Source organism: Mastigoproctus giganteus, chromosome 5, assembly GCF_048544385.1.
Source record: "Mastigoproctus giganteus isolate SK-2022 chromosome 5, ASM4854438v1, whole genome shotgun sequence".
Classification (NCBI taxonomy): Eukaryota; Metazoa; Arthropoda; class Arachnida; order Uropygi; family Thelyphonidae; genus Mastigoproctus; species Mastigoproctus giganteus.
Genome location: NC_143579.1, coordinates 17109377 through 17130190, shown reverse-complemented (window position 1 = coordinate 17130190; position 20814 = coordinate 17109377). Strand labels below are relative to the sequence as shown.

Below are 20814 nucleotides of genomic sequence, written 5' to 3'. Positions count from 1 at the left end.
ATTGTGGTAATGGAATAACCCCTGTTTAAGAATCTGCTAGTTAATATTTGTATTTCTGAGTCCAAAGCAGATTCCGTCGTTGAATATTTATAGGCATTTAGAAATTGATTAAAGATAATCGATCTTTTGTAGGTAAACGAATGTAAAATGTCTTGGATAGTACTACTATCGGTAATAACTAGAATATCGTCTAAATACCTCCCATAGTATGTGATATGGGGTCGAAAAGGTGTCAAATGTATATGCTCAATCGTTGAGAGATAGATCTTGTACATTAAGCCACTCAGGCTCAAACCCATTAGTAATTCAAAAATTTGTTTGTACACCTTGTCTCGAAAGGTGATGTAGTTGGCCTCAACTAACAGTTTAATTAAGTGAAAAATTTCCTTAATAGGTAGCTTCGTATAATTAATCGGTGTCGAGTTTTTATTTAACATATCCTAAATAATATCTAATGTGTATTCAACGTTTACATTCGTATATAACGAGGTAACATCTAGTGAGAATAAACTGTTATTGTCGCCGAGTCTACAGTCTTTAAGATTATTAAATAATGTATCGTAGTTCTTAATCCCAAATTGTATTACCTGTCTAAAGGGTTTTATAATGTTATATACATGTGTGGCTAAGGATGAAAATGCCGAGTTCCTGTAGGAAACAGTAGGTCAAATAGGAAATCCAGTCTTGTGTAATTTTACCTGACCGAAAAGTGCAGGAATATTGTATGTTCTGGCCTTCAATTCCTTTAACTGAACCATAGTAATGTAGTCGTTTTTACGATACGTGGTTAACGTTTTATTGTATTGATTGACCAAATTGGTAAACAGTGCCGGGTCTACTTCGCGATAAGTGGAGGTATCTGACACAACTGAATCTAACTTATTAATATAATCATGTTTATCTAATATTACCACTGTATCTCCTTTATCTGCCCTCTGTATAATAATGTCCTTATTTCCCCGAAGTTCTCGTAAAGCTGAACTGTCATGTGTATTCAATTTAGGAAGTCACGTTTCTTTTATGTTATTCACTACTTGGTTAACTTGTTGAATAAATACATCTTTTTGTGGAACATTACGAAGTCCAAATTCCATATCAGTTATGCATTTTTAACTTCTTTTCCCTACCCTACCTTGCATTGCTTCCTTTTTCTATACCGCTACCTTGTTATTTATTATTATTTAACTTACATACTTTCGATTTAAACTTACGTTCTTACATACTTTCTACTTAATTTATTAAACTAAACACACTGCATTTGTGTTCTTACATACTATCAACTCAATTTATTTCTAAATACACTACATTACTTAATTTATTAATCTAAATACACTGCGTTGGGGCTACCTCACTCATGTTTCTGGAGATTAAAAAATTTAAAAAAAAAATTTTTTTTTATCTATTTCATTTTAATAGCTTCTCCATCAGCATGAGTTTGCATAGAAACACCGTGTTTGGTACATGATCAGGTGTAGCCCCCCTGATGAAATACCTGATCTATGTACCAATTTTTAATTTTTAATATTTTTATAATTTAAAAATTTTTAATTCTTTAATTTTTATTTTTGAATTTTATAATTTTTATCTCTATTACCCTCCCCTCTTTTTCTTTCAGCTTTTGTACATATGATTAGCCTGTTAATTCGGCATTAATTCAGATTTAATTCTACTTAATGATTATTTTTTTATTTTTATTTTATTTTTTTATAGGTTCTTAACATTCTTTTTCTCTTTTTTTCTCTTCAACTAGGCTCGGTATTTTGTGATTAATAACTTCTCCATCTATATTTATTTTTATTTTATTTTACTTTCATTTGTGACACTTATTTATATACATGTATCCTGTTTTGCTGCTTGGCGCATTCAGGTACACGTAATGTTTTTTTTTTTTTTTTTTTCACTTCATTTTTTCCTTCCACTTCTTCGTTTTCATATATCATATATATATTACCAATAGGGATGAATATAAAAGTTATTAGCCAGATCAGATTAATGCCATCAAAAACAGATTGTACATTACATCGGTCTATAATCTAGTTATTATAGTAAAAGCACAATAAGTATTATACAGATGCTGAACATGTATATGAACACAACAGTATACAGCTTGCAGTAGGCCATAAGGCCAAAATAACTTATAAAAACTAAAATAGCCCATGCATGACCAAACCCTGGAAAACATATAATTAGTTGTTGTTGTTGTTATTTGGCTTAACCATATAATTAGTAATAAAATATAAATATATAATACAATGATGATTATGTAGTTGACTATTGGTGTAGAGATACATTGAAAGGGACTTTTTCAAGGGCTAACCCTCTCAATATATCCTACCAATTATTAACAGAGCTATCTGTTTCTGATTGCCATCTGCCTGTTTAACAGTGTCCAAATCTTAAACTTAATTATGTTATAATTTAGTAGCAAACAGGCAGGATAACATTTAGCCCGACAGATACCTTCGAAACGAATATATAGAAAAAGAAAAAGAAGGCCAACTATACTTTTCAATTTCTGTTGTGGTATTATTTTTATATTTATAAAAAAGCAAGCTATAGCTAACATAAGGAGAAAAGGAAGTAGGGATAAGTATAGTAAAATACCTCAATTTCCCTTGAATTACTCTAATAGATCTTGAGGTATGAAAATTAGAGTTAGATAGTAAAAAGTGAAAAGTAAAGAAAAAAAAGCATTTATATAATTGTACATAGGATTTAACTGGGAGTGTAACTGCTCTACCCTTTAGTAAGGGATCCTGGTATGTCTATAAGAGTTATGGTGTTAAATCGATAAAGATAATGATGAAATATAGAATAATATAGAAAATTAGAGGAATGGCTAATTTCTAAGACCCAATTACTAGCTGATTTATCATAAATTATCCCATTACACAAAATGGTATATGTTCTATACTGAACATATAATAAAATAAAATAAAATGAAGAACAGATAATTTAGAATAACCAATAAATAAGTCAGTAGTTAAAAGCTGCTTACCACATTGAACTGTACTACATGAAAGTATGAAAAGGTTGAGCACATGTTACTATATACCAAACAATATATATATATATCCGATAATTCAAAATAAAATAAAACATAAGCCATTATATTTATATGTACAGGGTGATTCACTACCAGTGCGACAAACTTGCCGGAGGTGTAGGGGGCACAAAGACGAATCGGAATCACATAGCATTGCAGGGTCCGAAATGCCTTCGTCATGCGGTAGAGGACGTTGAACGGGAGGTCGCGTGAACAGCGATCCCGCTGGAAGTCAGCATTTGCAAACCGTTTCTGTTGAAGAAACCAAGTAGCAAAAGTCCTCCGGAGTGGGCTCCAATGATTGGACACATTGCAGATGGTATGAACTCATTTGGTTTGTTGACAGTATCCTCCATACAGTGGATTGGGAAATACCCAATCGTTGGCCTATCGCTCGAGGATTGCTTTCTGCAAGACGTAGGACATTCTCCTCATTGTCTGGTGTCCTCGTTGTTCGCTCTCGATTCATGGTACCTCTCGTGAAACAACCAGTCTCACGTAACCTTCTGTGCACACGTGCGAAAATCGTATGATGAGGAGCAGACCTGTGCAGGAAATGTTCCTGGTACAAGCGCAGAGCGGTGCGCCCGTTACAGTCCGCAGCTCCATACGCGAGGTGCATGTCAGCCAGTTCAACGTTTGAATACTCGTTCATCCTACTGCCTCGGGAACCGGTTCGCAAATGCTGACTTCCAGTGGGATCGCTGTTCACGCGACCTGTTCAACGTCCTCTTCCACATGACGAAGGCATTTCGGACCCTGCAATGCTATGTGATTCCGATTCGTCTTTGTGTCCCCTACACCTCCTGCAAGTTTTGTCGCACTGGTAGTGAACAACACTGTGTATATATATATATTTTATCAGTCCACTTCTATGTGGTATTTCTTACATTTCAGTCATGTTAATCTCTTTTTCCTTCTGTCTCCATAATCACTGAGGCTCAGATTCCGTTTATTATCACTGGGTAGTTGCTTTTTTGGTCATATTGTTTCAAAGATGGCATGCCTCTTCATTCTGTTTTTTCAAGTGTTTGTATTCTATATATTACTGGCTGATAAATATGCCCTTGCCTGTATTACAGGCTTAACTAGCATTAAAGCAATACCACCAAAAGGTAATTTGAAAAACTAAGACAATACAACAAACTTTGTCTATTCAAAATTGGAAATGCAGTATAATGTTCAAAGAATTTCTTTAAAAAAATTGAAATAATTTACTTTTGAAGAAAACCTTTATTTGTTATTTCCCTTATTGTTTTGCCATTGCAAATGATTATAAATTGCAATTTATATGAATGCTACAACACTACATACATGTCCCTTTCATTTATATAGTTACCCATCAAAAATTTTTTATTGTACAAGTGTTAGAACGTACGAGGGATGTTCAATAAATTATCTACCCACCTATGAAGGAAATGAGACAGAGGTAAAAATGTGTTTTTATTTTTCAATACACTTGTTCTATTTTGTTAGCAATGAGGAAATACCAGACAAATAAAATTCTTTGTCCTATCTATCAAAGAGTGTCCACATATGTCTTTCTTGAGTTGTTGATAGGTAAAGTGGATAGGTAAGTTCTGTAAAGTCACACTCTCTCAAAGCAGCAGCAACAGCATGTGACCCGTGCACTTGTGTGTTGTTGTGAAGAAGCAGCACACCTCTGGAAAATTTTCCTTAATTATATCCCTAAGGTTGTACAGTAGGGATTCATATGACTCCTCAGTGACTGCCTGCTTGTGTTCCAAGTAGTGAATGTACAAAATTCCCTCAGCATCCCAAAAAATGGTGTCCATAATTTTGCCAGCTGAAGGTTTTGTTCAAAATTTTTTGGGTGGGGAGAACCCTTGTGCTTCCCTTGCATTGATTCTTAGATTCTAGGACCTGAATTTTTTCTTGGTCTGAGGATCCCAATGGTGAACCCATGTTTTATCACCCTTCACAATTCTGGAGATAAGTTTCAGAATCCCTTCCATAAAGCTCAAATTCTCCTCACAACACCGTACTCTGAATTGCTTCTGCACAGGAGTCAGAAATCTGGGGACCCACTTTGCACTGACTTTAAATCTGCAGCCATTATCAATCCACTGCAGGACGGAGGCCTCCTCTACAGGTCACGTTGAGGGAAGTGGACCATAATCTGCCATGCTTGTCCGGATCAGGTTGGCAGATCGACTGTATTTAGCAGTCAGGGGCTTGAACCCCTGTCTACTCAAAAATGTGTGCTAATGCACTGACCTTAGGCTGACCGGGCTAGCCGGGGGAGTCAAGTGCCTGCCTAGCAACCCAAAGGTCGCGGGTTCGTATCCCGCCTCGGGCTTGGATCAGAGTAGAAAAGCAAAAACCTTGGGAGGTGCAATATGGCCGCAGAAGCCGATGCGCCAACAACAAAAAAAAAAAAAAAAAAAAAACTGACCATAGTTGTCCCCAAATGTTCATGGAGGATTGTTATAACTGTTCTCTGAAATATTCACATTCCCTAGAGATTTGGGACACCTTTAAGCATCTGTCATTCAGTACAAGGGTTTCCACAGCTTGGCACATATCTGGAGTGGTCGGTGTCACAGGCCTTCCTGGATGCGGATTATCTTCAATGGACGCTATCCCACATGAATTATTTTTGACTAGAATTTCACTTGGTACTGTGAAGATGTTGCTATGGCACTGTTGCTATGCACAGCCACCATCCTCTCGTGAATGGCCCATTCCAAGTTTCTGGTGAGAAACTTGATGACTGAATGATGCTGCAATTTCAGCAAGTCCATAATTTGGTACAGGTGTCGTCCTTTATGTTTCATGAAAACATGATTCAAGTTGAGATATGTAAGAATATGATAAATTGTGAATCATTGAAATATAACTATGGGAAATACCTTAGGTACTTCCCATAGTTATATTTCATATACAGGGTGTCTCAAAAATATTGGTACAAACGTTTAGGGGAGGTAGGTAACATCTAAAGGAATGTAAATCGCATAGGAACCCATAACCAGAAACGTCACCGTAAGTCGGTACACGGCGCTGTTCATCAGTTCGTGAGAGGGAAAATTTCTGGTTGACTTATTCAAGCAGTAGTCACCACACGTAGAGCATGCATCGATATACGAACTGTGAGCTGGCAGACATGCACCTAGTGTATGGATTAGCAGAGGGCCCACACGGTGTGCGCCCCCATGCGGCACAACGTCACTTCGCAATAAATGTGTGGGCAGGTATGGTTAGTGACTGCTTAGTCAGCCCATACCTGTTACCATCCCACATGAACTCCGCTAAATATCGGATCTTTCTTGAACAAGTTCTAACAGGGTTACTTGACGATGTTCCAGCAAATGTGAGACGCAACATTTGGTTTCAACATGACAGGGCGCCTGCCCATTATGGAAGGTGTGTTCATGACCATTTGAACAGGCATTTTGGGCATCGATGGATTGGCCATGGTGGACCTATTGCCTGGCCCCCACGCTCACCTGATTTATCGAGCCTTGATTTCTTTCTGTTTGGGGCCCTCAAATCTATCGTTTATGAATCACCTGTGGAGATGGAAATGGATCTCGTGGTGAGACTCTTCTCCGCTGCTGCTACTGTCAAAGAAACTCCAGTGTGTTCGACCGTGTCCGCCAATCCATGCTGCGCCGGTGTCACGCATGCATCGCGTCTCATGGTGGAACCTTCGAGCGTCTGTTGTAACATCAAGAAATGCATTCATCTCGTACTCCATTGTTAATATTATGTCAAATAAATGTTTGCCACTAATTACTGTCTTGTGTCATTTCTGCTTCTTGTGCCTCTGCTACTATTTTCCCGTGACGTTTCCGGTTATGGGTTCCTATGCAATTCACATTCCTTTAGATGTTACCTAACTCCCCTAAACGTTTGTACCAATATTTTTGAGACACCCTGTATAATTTAATGAATGTTTTCCTATATAATTTAATGAACATTTTCATTAATGAATGAAATTTAATAATAGATAATTTATTGAATGCCACTCGTACTATTCTTGGACTATCATTAAATAAAAAGTTGTCCTTCAATTTTTTATATAATAATATTTATTGAATGCCACTTGTACTATTCTTGGACTATCATTAAATGAAAAGTTGTCCTTCAATTTTTTATATAATAATATTTTCTGTCTGCCATTAAAATCAGGGATGAGAACCAAGGAACAATTACATTAGTATAAGTGTCTCCTCTTCTCTTACTCTTGGTGTTAGTTGTCTCATTTTGCTCTGCTAATGCAAGAATAAAGTTTCTTCATATTTTATATTTTTTATTATATGTTTATATTTATCATATTTGATTATTAGAGGGATTGGGATAGATGTTTAAATTGGGCATATTTTTACTGGCATGTTGCCAGTTAAAATGTGCCTGGTATTTTTACATTTTTTTTTTTTTTTTTAAGAATGATGAACCTGTACTGGTGTCTATAACTGTTTTTAGCTTTAAAGACCATCTTTATCCTATTTTTTTCCCCCAATTTATTCTTCTTGTTTCATATAATATACTTGTTTTATAACAAGTACATTGTAACTGTTAAATTCTTGTTCTGTTTTTAATGTTTTAAAACAGGACTTGGTGTATCATGGTTTTTGTTACCGATGTGCCATTAACCAACAGCATGTTTCATGGCTTTATCTACTTTAAGGATCTGTACTGGAACATAACTACTTTTAACTTTACAGACTATATTTATCCTAAATTTTTTACCATTGTATTCTGTCCTCTGTTCTTTACAAGTCTATTTTAATCATTAAATTCTTGTCCTGTCGATTTTTTACTGTCCTAAAACCAGACTTGGTGCATTATGCCCTCTTTGCTGATATGCCATTAAAAACCCAAAGCAAACAAATCCCTCACGAGGAATAAATTCTGCAGATTTAGTGAAGAGATCTAAGAGATCTTTTTGTGCTTTTATGGTCTGTCATATGACCTTGCAAGGAAATGGATCAACATTATCTTATAGAAAATATTAACTTATTTTCTAGAGTAGCTTTATACTCCTAGTTACGATACTTAGTTTAAATTTTAACTTAGATAGAGATTTTGTAGGTTATTACTTAGTATCGGTAAGGGTATCCAATCCACTTGTTTTACAAGTTTTGCAGCTCCGGCGAACAGGGAGTTTTTTAGCTATATTTAGCCACTTAATTGACTAATTGTTATATTAAATTATTTTCTATAAGTAGCATATAGACCTAGACAAGATCCTTGGTTTATTCTGAATTCAGACAGCGAGATTTTGGAAGTTAATTAATACTTAAGTGTCTGTAGATTTACCGTTCGTAACTTGCCATTATTGTTATACGATACAACGTTATATCCCAAACTAGATAGTGTTAGCTTAGTATAGTATATAATATCAATTAATCAGTAAAATGTATTGATCTTGTTAAACTTCATTGTAAATTAAATTGTACTTTTTACCTAAATACATAACGATTTAGATTTTACAAATGTAACATAATTAATTAATACATAACTTAATACGGAAGTTATATATCGGAACTTGGAGATAATACTTGATACTGAAAAAAAATATATAGATATATAGTGTTATAACTGCTTTGGGATACAAGTTTAGTGTTATAATTTTGTACTGGAATTAAAATTTTATTGAAATTGAATCGAAATCATAACTCAGAGCAGCAAAGCAAAAGGCTCAAGCTAATGGGAGTGCTGTGGCTCAGGGGAGAACTGAGGGGAGGCAGTTGCCCTCTGAATCACAGCCTTTTAAAATGCACTGCTTGCTTGATGTTTGTGGAGCAATCAGGTACGGAACATGATATTGCCAAGGGGGATGTCTTTGTGTGTGCGCACGCGATGTAAGGAGTGTGAGGAAATGAGGCGACAACTCAGCGTTGTTATGGGTTTATATGAGAGCTTGAAGGACAGAGTGGATGCCCTCGAAAGATCTAAATTGAGAGGCCCATCAAGCTTTCAGCTGCCCACATCAGTGGCAACCTCCAAGGCAGAATGCGCAGGAACTAGTAGTTGTTGGTGACTCTGTTGTCAGGGAAATGGGGAACATGGTATGTAAAAAGGTTGATGACATTGTACAGTGGATATCATCTTTTAAGGGCACAAAAAGTGATATTGTACACATTGGCACTAATGATATTAAGAGTAGGAGCCTGGTGGAATTACTTAACAAGTACAGGTCACTGTTGAAGAAAAGCTGTGAATTAGGGTTGAATTTGAAAGTGTCTGCAATTCTGCCCAGACATGATAGGAGGGAGTATATGATGAGAGCCTTGTCGATCAATTCAGCCCTGGAAGGATTGTGCAAGGCTCAAGGAATAGAATTTTTTTAAGCCTGGTCTGTACTTGTTAACAGGAGAGACTGCCTCTACAGGGATGGGATACACTTAAATAGAAAGGGTGCAAGAATATTTGCTGATGCTATCGAGGCAGTGTTAGGTGAGTCGGAAAACTGCTAGCTTGGGGTGATACAAGGACTAATAGATTAACAGTAGCCACTGGTAGAGGTGAAAGTGATTCTTGCACTGCTTCTATTGGAATGAACAGCAGTCTGGAAAACAAGATGCAGGATATTTCAGACTGCTGGGAGTCATTGCGGTAGAAGTAAACACACGGGTTGTGTTAGGGTAGCTAAGAATAGGAACAGATGCATGTATACTTGCGTGTTCACCAATGCTAGGAGTTTGGTAAATAAATTTGATGAATTTGAGGTATTGCTCAAAACATCAAAGGCAGATATTGTTGGGATATCAGACGTGGTGTCACACAGATATAAGGAATGAAGAACGGAATTTGGGGAGTACAATGTGTACAGGAAGGATAGACAGGATAGGAAGGGAGGAGGGGTTATGCTATTAGTTAAGAAACACAAAATCCAAGGAAGTGAAGCCAGTTGACATCGCTGGACACTGCAGAGTCGAGTCAGTTTGGTGTGACATAAGCATTGGGAGATCAAAATTGAGAGTAGGAGTGTGTAATAAGAAACTGTACAGGGAAATAGAGTGGGCCAGTAAATCAGACAGTCTTATAATGGGGGATTTTAATTTCAGAGATATTGACTGGAATTTGTGGGTTGGTCACTTACACACTAGCAAGGCTTTTGTGGATTTATTGAATGATTGTTTTCTACATCATCATGTTCGGGAGGCAACTAGAGGGAGTAATACTCTTGATCTGATTATCAGTAGTGATTCTTCATGCATTAAGAATCTGCAGATAAAGGAACCACTAGGTGGCAGTGATCACAGTGTACTGAAGTGGGATTTACTCAAAGAGGTATCGGTAACTACCATCAGGGGTAAAGGGAAGGGTTTTTGGTTTCTTAAAGGCGACCATGGTGGTCTGAGGCAGTATTTAAATTCTATACTGTGGGACCAATGATGATGTTACCAACAGCAAATTCAAAATGGGAAGCATTCAAAGAATTTATCTTGGAAGCTACTTGGCTTTACATACCAACTAAGAAATATTGTTCAAGGTTTAGGCCTAAATGGATGTCAGGTGAACTAATGAGACATATGGCAGAGAAGAAAAATGCATGGGTTACATATAAATTAATGGGTGACATGGAAGCTTATGATAGATATAAGCTGGTCTGTAACCAAGTCACAAAGGAAATTAGGCAAGCAAAGGCAGATTATGAGAAATTTTTGGCAAAGTATGCAAAGAAAAACAGCAAAGAGTTCTTTACATATGCAAACTCTATAAGGAAAGGGATGAATCAGATTAATCCACTAGATATTGATGGTTCAACTGTTGATGATCTTGCTCAGGTGGCTAACAAACTAAATGAGTATTTTGCATCTACATTCACACATGTAATAACTGAGAGGAAAGTAGAGGAGAAATTGTTGAAGATAAACAAAAAAGGCACTAGGGGTGGATGGGATCTATCCAGTTATATTAAAGGAGGCAGCAAAGGAAGTAAGAAAACCCTTAGCCATAATTATGAGAGTTTCTTTGGACTCATGGGAGGTACCCATGGACTAGGAGAAGTGCAAATATAACCCCAATTCACAAAGGAGGATCAAAGGGTGACACAAGTAATTATAGACCTGTTAGGTTAACTTCTGTTCCAGCAAAATTATTGGAGGCACTGGTTAAAGAAGCACTGCTGGATCATCTAGACAAGACTTCAGTTATAGCCCGGACACAGCATGGTTTTGTTAAGGGAAAGTCTTGCCTGACCAATTTGATTGGATACTATGATGTAGTCACAAAGGAACTGGATGCAGGGAATAACTTTGATATCATATATTTGTATCTTAGAAAGGCTTTTGATACTGTTGCACATGGAAGACTGCTGAACAAATTGGAGTAGTGTGGCATTGGATGCAAACTGCTGCTATGGATAAAGAGATGGTTGAGTGGGAAAAGACAGAGTGATAATCAATGGACACTGCTCTTCGTGGATTAATGTTATTTGTGGAGTCCCCTAGGCTTCAGTGTTGGGTCCATTGTTGTTTTCTGTATTTATTAATGATACTGATGATTGTATATCAGGCTTAATGTTCAAGTTTTCAAACGATACGGTTTTGCAGAGTTGTTAACAACACAAATGACGGTACGCTGCTGCAACATGATCTAGAAAAGTTGAGCAGATGGGCTGAGAGGTCGCAGCTAAAGTTTAACATTGACAAATGTAAAGTACTGCATATGGGAAGCAGTAACCCCAGAGTAACCTATCAACTGTGTGGTATTACACTGAAAGTGGTAGAGAACGAAAAGGACTTGGGGGGTAATTGTGCAGGTAGATATGAAGTTTTCTGAGCAGTGCAGATGGTCTTCAAGAGTAGCTCATGGTGTCTTGTCAATGATATACAGGAATTTTTCTAACAGGGATAAGGTGGTGATTATCCCCTTGTATAAGGCAATGGTCAGGCCACACCTTGAGTACTGTATACAGGTCTGGAGGCCTCATTTTAGGAAGGATGTAGAGCAGTTGGAACGAGTACAGAGAAGGGCAACAAGATTAGTGAATGGAACAAAGGATTGCTCTTTTCGAAGAAAGGCTTAATTTTTGCAAATTACAGTGTCTGGAGACTAGGCACCTGCGAAGTGATCTGATTGAGGTGTATAAAGCCTTGAATGGTTTGAGCATGCTCAATGCTGATTGGATTCTTCCTCTTGCTCAGAATAATTACCTGAGAGGGCATAAATTCAAATTGAGGAGAGACAGATGTAGGATTGATGTGCGGAAGTTTGCCTTTAGCCAGCAGGTAGTTGGTTGGTGGAACAGACTTCCATCCTTTGTTGTGGAAGTTGATAGCGTAAATCAATTTAAGGCTGGGCTGGACAGGTTTTTGAAACGAACTGAGGGGTGAAATGGGAGAGGGTTTTTTTTTTTTTTTTGACTGATGCTGCATAAGTTTGCTTTCTTGCATCATGTGCCTCTACTAATACCAAAAAAAAAAAAAAAGATATCTAAGAGATCTTTTTGTGCTTTTATGGTCTGTCATATGATCCTGCAAGGTCATGGATCAACATTATCACTCTCTACTAATTCCATGGAATTTATTATCACTCAAGAAAGAATAATTAACAGCTTAAATTTGCGGAAGCCATGATTATTGATAGGCAGCTCTCTGAAACTCTTCCTGTTCAGACTTCTAATAATGCTATCAATATCTATTGTCTCCAGGTTATTTCTCCAGCAAAGGGATCTTACAAAAGTCAAATTTCTCCTGAAAAGTTAAAGAAAATAATTAAAATTTCTATAATATTTAAATCAAAGGGCCTCACTAATAGAATCTCACTTATAAATTCTTCAAAACTCCAAATTCGTTGGATTACTTCTACTCTGACAGTTCTTACTTTTAATTCTTGCCCATCTCCCTTTTGCCACAGTAAATTTCTTCATGTTAAACAATTTCTTATTTAATTTGTTTTTCTGGTGAAACAGAAGTTGAAAGAGATTTGCCTTTAAGGTTTTTGATAGTTGTGATTTCTTTCTTTATTTTTAGTTTTTCAGTTTACATATGCATAGAGTATATGTCTTCACTGCATCTGTCTGTACATGTGAATGATGTAGAATTTTATTAAAACTGGACAAATAGAAATCCAGAAATATATATATATTTTTCAAATGTGTCATATAGACCCTCCATATGTGGTATTTTGTAAAATTGTATCCCAAGTGCTAACAGCGCTAAATGTTAGGTTTTTTTTCATGTGCTGATTAGAGGAATGAATGGGCAATATAGCAGAGGCACAGAAATGTTCTTAGTTTAAGGAGTATACATATGAAATTTTTTTTTTTTTTAAGTGATCTTTTTTTGTTATCAGTTTACTAAATATATAAATCATGAATTATTACTATTTGCTTATTATAATAATCGCATCAGAAATGCAAAATACGAGGGCTGTTAAGTAAAGAATGATCATAATTGTTTTTTTTTTTTTTTTTTTTTTTTTGCAACATAAATTTATTAATCGTTCATATTTTGATAGTCCTTTTCAAAGTAGTCCCCTGATGAAATGCGCTTATTCCAACGTTTTTGCTATTCCTCAAAAACATGGTGGAAGCCATATTTTGACATACATTTGAGAATCACCTCCAATGGCTTTACAGTTTCTTCTGATGACTGGAAATATTTTCTTTGCAGCTCCCTCTTTAACTTTGGAAATTAAAAAAAAATTGAAGGGTGCAAGGTCAGATGAGGAAGACATTTGACATTAATGCTAGCTAAGTACTTGATGACAGTATAAGCAATGTGAGGTCTTGCATTATTGTGATGCTGCATCCACCCACTCATCTGCGTGCAGTTGTGTTCGTCTGTGATGAATGTGATCCTGCAAAGTGTGCAGTACAGTTCTAGTCAGTTTCTGTAACAGTCATGTGATGTGGCACAACATTCTGGTAAACCGTTCCTTGATTGTTTAAAAAAGAGACGATTATAACCTTTCATGCAGAATCCACAACTTTTGCTTTTTTTGGTGTTGGCAACGTTGTAGACTTCCAAACAGAACTTTTGTTTCTTACTCTCTGGGTTGAAATGATGAAGCCATGTCTCATCCATTGTTATCACCTTGTGCAGAACTCACCATTTTCGGTAACCATCTATTGCAGCTCCTGACAGACCTCCATGCGAACCTGCTGGTGTTAGTCTTGGAACCGAGTGTGTACAAATACCTCAGGTGTTTAGCCTTGGAACCGAGTGTGTACAAATACATGTCATATGCAGGCACCTCCGTAGCCAGGTGGGCAGGAGCGGCAGTGCATAGCACACACTTCTTGATTGGACCGGGATTCGAGCCCTTGACCACCAAATACGAAGGATGCGGAAAGGTTCAGGGAATGACCACCGCATATCCCCGAAGCAATATGGCCTTAAAGGCCCTAAAAATGTCGGGCAAGAACCTTTTTTCTGTCCGACAAGATGAACACCCCTAAAAACCAAACAACAACAACAACGTCATATGCAAATGGTCATGGAGAATACCTTGCGTGCTTCCTACTGATATTCTCAACATCTCTGCCAGTTGCCTTACTGTTATATGACAATGCGCTCTCACAATTATGGAAGCAGTGTTTGTGGTTTCTGTGGTGACAGTAGTGGTGGTTGGAGCTCCAGGACTGCCGATTTTTTGATTGAATAATGTTCACTTTAAACATTTTAAACCACCTGTGTTGTATGGAAGCATAGACTTAAGTCTCTTTTAATGTTCATATTTTTTAGTTGATGTTTTCTGAGATGGAAACAAAATTTGTTCCTCTCATGTCATATCCATTGTTATGTAAGAAAAACTGAACAGGTATAAACTTGACCAACCACCACAGTCACACCGTGTGCACAAATCAACTGCACAGGTGCTATGTGATGCAGTTTGGTTTGGTCTTAAATTCTGCAGCTCATCTAGAAATAGCAAGCAGTACAGTTGTTCATGAAAAATTATGACTATTCTTTATTGAACAGCCCTCATACATGTTATATTTCAATTGTTATAAATTACAGGAGAAAATAAGTAAAGTACATTGCTAAAACATCAACTACACGATCTGGGTATGTATTTTTATATTTTATTAAATCAGAAGATTCATAAAATAAATGCGGCACTTCAAATTTTTATTAAAAATCAAGGAGGAAATAAATTATTGCAAAAAGTCAAAAGAATATTGCATTGTAAATGCATGTAGTGAAGTGAAAAAAATTTCTTATATATATTATTAGTTAGTTAATTAGTGATTAATTATAACAAGTTCCTTTTATATGAATTAAAGATAATTATTTACTTTTCACTTCTGTTAATCACAAAAAAAAAAAAAAAAAAAACTAATTTAAAAAAATTAAAATCAAACTTGTTTGAAATATAATGCACTGCATACATTATTATTTCTCATTTTCAGCAATAATATTTCATTTTCTCACTGTTTCTCCATCTTTGTGTCTTTTGTGACTATACAAAGATATGAAGATAGAGAAACAGTATTATGGATTTGACGCTTGTAGTAATATATGTTCAGATCCCATTGGAGACAGAATTCTTAAAGGCTTCTTCAGTTGAGGCTTTAGTCTGCCAATCTGAGACAAGGGCAGTTCAGTCCTGCTTCCTGTGTATTGTTCCAAATTTTTTCAGTGTGAACAACATGCAAGCTGATCCTTGAGAACACACTTGTACCAACATAAAACATGATAAACCATAAGAATCGGTGTACAGTGGGAAGTAGCATAATATAACCAAAATAGTAAATGTAAAAAATTCCTCAGATAATAACTACATCTACACATTATACGAACCGTATCATATGGATTTTCCATTCTAAAATAATTGGCTAGAAGTAAATTTATTAAATTTTCTATGCTATTTTACATATTTAAAAACTGTCCATGACTTCATGTTTCAGTCTATATGATATTAATATAAAATTAACATCCTCTTCATTGCCTCTAATAGAGCAGATATGTTAAATAATTTTCCTGAATTTAGACTTAAACATCATATTTGTTAATATTGATAGTAGTTTTTCAAGTGATAATCATAACATTTGTATTGCTTAATTTTAATTTTTTTAAATAAGAGCTACACTAAAAGTTGTATTGAGAGTCTAAGTGACATTTAAAAAATTGTCACATATATATAACATTTTTACTGTGTTCTGTTTATTTTTGGCAAGTAAAAATACATTACTGCGAAATGTATTTTAATTTTCATATATATTTATTAGTGGTCCGTTTATCAATAAGGAAGCTACTGCAACTCAGGCTGTCAGCAAAAGAGATATGAGGCTTGAAGCCAAAGGAACTGCAAGGTCAATGGATATCAAGATTGAGAATTTTGATATTGCGTTTGGTGACAAGTGAGTATTTATTTTCTTGATTAACAGTGTTGATTAATCAAGTCCTTAAATGAGACATTTTCTTTGTGGGTGTTATCCATCAAGAAATAAACTTTCAAACACTTTGTACACTATGATAAATAATTTTAATAAAGAGCATCACATTGCAAACTCTTTACCAAGTTCTTTTTCACACAAATAATAAGTCATAGCAAGGATTACAAATTTGCCTTTCTGTAACTGCTGACACAATATTATAAGAGGCATCTCCAATCCAGTGTCTAGCATTCACACAGCCTCGTGTTCCCTGATAATCTCCCCCATCATGCCCAATAGTCCCTATTTAACTTTATTCTTCAATAAATTACCTTTATTTCTCCCCTTTTTTCTTTTTGTTTAAAGACACCTGGCTGAATGTCTTAATGTGAAAGGCTTGTTTTAGTTTTCCTTTAGCTACATGTTTGTTGTGTTCAGCTACACGTTTCAGATCTTTTTTCTAGTGTTGCCTGTGTATACTTTGCCACATTTACACATTTTTGTATATTATATGCCCTCTATTGTTCAAAGATAAAATATACATACAAAAGAAAAGCCTCAGCATTGTCACTACTGATTATTGCAGATCTGTTTATGGAGAGCTTTGAAGAGGGCAGCCATCCAGTGGGCCATTTTAAGGCCTTCCCTATGGGTCCATTTCATGGATGATGTGTTCATATGGGAACATGGACAGGAAGAATTTTATAAATTCAAAAAATATATTCATCAGACCATTAAGTTTAAGCTTGTGATTGAGGCCAATAATAGCTTGCATTTCTTGAATATCCTAGTGATTAAAGAGAAAGACAGGTTATGTTCACAGGTATAAGAATGCCAATGAATTTGGGCTTATACATAAACTTTGCATCTGATCACCTACACAAAATTAAAACATATCAAAAATAATGAATAGATGTTTGAAAATTTGTGAGAGAGTCTCAAAAAAAATTGTCGAAAATGTTCGGAGGAAATCAACACAGTTAAAGGATTATTATTAGAAAATGGGTAATTTAATCAACACGACCATAGGAAAATATTTAAATAACATAAACAATAATACAATATGGATTACAAAAGGAGAGTAGTAATTCCATATGTAAAAGGTATTGTCAAAAAAAAAAAAAAAAACAATCTGTGACAGTACTAGCTTGAAGTGATCCTTAAGCTGATTAATAGGATGAGGAGCTGGTTCAAAGGTATAATATCAGAGAATAATATATAGCATATAATACACAAAAATATGTGTGAACGTGGCAAAGCATACATTGGTGAGACCAGAAAATTTGAAATGTGCATAGTTGAATATGATAAACACATAGCCATAGGGAACTCTGAAACATCAGAATTGACAGAACTTGTGCATCGTAATGCATTCAAGCTAATAGTGATAGGAATTTTGTAGTAATGGGGGAAAGACTGAAAAATAAAAATAAAAGAAGCCTTTTACTTAAGGTTTAGCCAGGTGACTAAACAGAAACAAAGGGAGAAGTATAGGGGAATTGATGGAATGGGTTTTTCAAAAATAAAGTTAAGTATGAACTAATGAGCATGGCAGGGGGTTCCAGAGAATGAGAGGCTGTGAGAACACTAGATACTGGATTTTAGATGCCTCTTACAACATGACATCAGCAATTGGAGAAAGGCAAATTTGTAATCCTTGTTCTAACTCAGTGTTTCTCAACCTGCATGCCTGAGTGTGCTATGGAAAATGCAAATTTAAAAAAAAATAATAAATCCAAGTTTTATAATAAAAATTAATTAGAACAAAAAATTTGTTTATTTATACTGCACCTTCCACTGGTCAGTGTGACGTCACACTTTGATTTCTAGTTCACCTAACAGAAATAACTTCCCATTTGTGAATATATGTTGTAGTGTGTCGCAAAATTTTAGTGTCTTTAAAAGTGTGGTGCAGCGATGAAAAGGTTGAGAAACACTGTTCTAACTCATATATGTGAACAAGGATCTGATAAAGGGTTTGTAATGTGATGCTTGCTTGTTAAAATTATTTTCTTAATCTACAAATGAATGGTTTATTTCTTGAATATTGACTGAAATAAAATATGTTGTAAACAGATAGGTCATAGAATATCCAGCATTCTGCTTGGAGGTTGATTATTAGATTACAAGCCTTTGGCTGTGCTGTGTTTATATTTATTTTCTTAATTAACAATATTGACTAAATTAAAATAATATTTACAATGTAAACAGGTGAATTAGAACTTTTAGCATTCTGCTTGGAAATTGGTTATTAGACTGCAAGCAGTATGCTGTTTTTGTTCTTTAACTTATTAATATGTATATCCTAATCCCGGTGATTAACTTTTCCATTTATATGTATATATTACATTAATATAGTACAGTGAATTGGCAGAATGATACAAGAAAGCATAACATCTTCTATCAAAAGTTTATCTTTCTGATTTCATGATTTACCTACTTCTAAATATTTATTTAGATATTTAAACTTACCTAAGTTATCACAGGTTTTTTCCACCCTTTAAAGCTTGTGATGTCTAATTTTAATAGCCTTATAGATTACAGAGCCGGAATATCTTCCTCTGTGAATATCTCTTTACATCCATAAATCCTTGTTGCCTTCCTTTGTACCCTTTCATGCTTTAAGTATTTTTTTCATTATTTCCTGAAATGAGACTTCCAGACCTTGTATACAGTATCAAAAATGTGGTTTGACCATTGATTTGTGTATTGAGATAATTATCTCTCTGGTGGCAAAATTCTTTGTTTTGTTAGAAATCAGGATTGGTTCATCCCATGACTGTGTAGATAAAGTATAATTACTTTCTCCAGTCAAGAAATGGTGCACTATGAACACAGATGCCAATGCACCTAATAAATTTCCAAACAAACAAACCAGTCAAGAAATTACATGAGCATAAAGCATAGAATGAATTGACCATTCACAACAGTTATTACAGGAATAATGAATGTTTATTAATCAGCTGTGTAGGGTACAAATATTTCCTTTCAGTGAAATGAGCAATGTAATGTGAAGCCAAGGATAATTAAACAGCACAAACATCTGATGGAGATTTTAAGTGAAAAAAAAACAAAAACTGGGAATTATTAAACTTTTATACAGTGGAGCAAAGGAAGTGATTGTTCAAGATATGGATCAAAATGGATGTCAGATTAATTGATGAGTTAAAGGCATCATGAGATGATTACAAATTGTGAGTAGACCATAATCCTATAGTAGGTATAAATTAGTCTGAAATCAAGTTACTTGGGGGGGGGGTAGGAATGCCTAAACAGAATAGGGATATGAAAGTTTGAATAAGTTTAAAGAAACTGGACAAATTAGTAGTAGTAATGGCAAATGATGCAAGAAAGCAAGCTTATATAGCATCAAGAATTTGTCTAGTTGTTTCTTGAATTTATTCAATCCATCCACTTCCACAACAACAGATGGAAGGCTATTCCAACAATCAACCACATGCTGGCTAGAGGCAAATTTCTGCACATCTATCCTGCAATTTATGCTCCTCTATGTGTGTGTGTAGTCTCAGCAAGTGGAAAAATACCATTAACATTCAGCTTACTCAATCTATTCAGGCTTTAAACACCTCATTCAGATCTCCCTGCAGGTACCTAGTCTCGAGACGCTAAAATTTGCAGAACTGAAGCCTTTCTAGGTAAGAGCACACCTTTGTTTCCTTCACCAATCTGGTTGCCCTTCTCTGCACCTGTTTCAGCAAATATAAACTTTCCTAAAATGAGGCCTCCAGACCTGTGTACAGTACTCAAGGTGTGGCCTGACCATTGCATTCCTTATACAAGGGGATAATCACCTCCTTATCCCTGCTAGCAAAGTTTCTGTGTATCATTGACAAAACCCCATGAGCTGTCCTGGCAGCATCATGGGATTTTGTCAATGCTACACTGCTCAGAGAACTTCATGTCTGACTGCACAATTACCCCAAGTCTTTTTCATTCTCTACTACCCGAGTGTAGTACTACACAGTTCATAAGTTACTCTGGGATTACTGCTACTCATATGCACTACCTTGCATTTGTCAATGATAAACTTCAAGTGACGTTTAGGCATTAGTAGAGGCACATGATGCAAGAAAGCAAGCTTATGCAGCATCAGCCAAAAAAAAAAAAAGCTCTGCTCTCACCCCTCCATTCGTTCCAAATACCTGTCCAGCTCAGCCTTAAATTTATTTAGGCTATCAACTTCCACAACAAAAGATGGAAGTCTGTTCCACCAATCAACTACCCGCTACCAATTTTCCTATATTTTCAGTAGCCCACCCTGCAAACCTTTGTATCATCTGCAAACTTTGACATTAATCCAGATATAAATTCATCAGTATCATTAATAAATATTGAAAACAACAAAGGGCCAGCACTGAACCCTGGGGTACTCCATTGGACTAATTGTCCACAAAGAGCAGTGCCCTTTGATAACCACTCTGTCTTCTTCTACTTAACCATCCCTTTATCC

General features: G+C 35.7%; 1 protein-coding gene across 2 annotated transcripts in view; it reads left to right on the top strand.

Annotated features, from left to right (window-relative positions):
* Positions 1 to 20814, top strand: part of LOC150085207 (ATP-binding cassette sub-family F member 3) — a 197423-nt gene that overhangs the window by 53969 nt on the left and 122640 nt on the right. For both annotated transcript variants that reach the window (XM_090373096.1, XM_090373097.1), the window contains one exon: positions 16197 to 16328. In XM_090373096.1, the coding sequence (XP_090229222.1) occupies positions 16197 to 16328 (132 nt within the window). The remainder of the gene's footprint in view (positions 1 to 16196; positions 16329 to 20814) is intronic.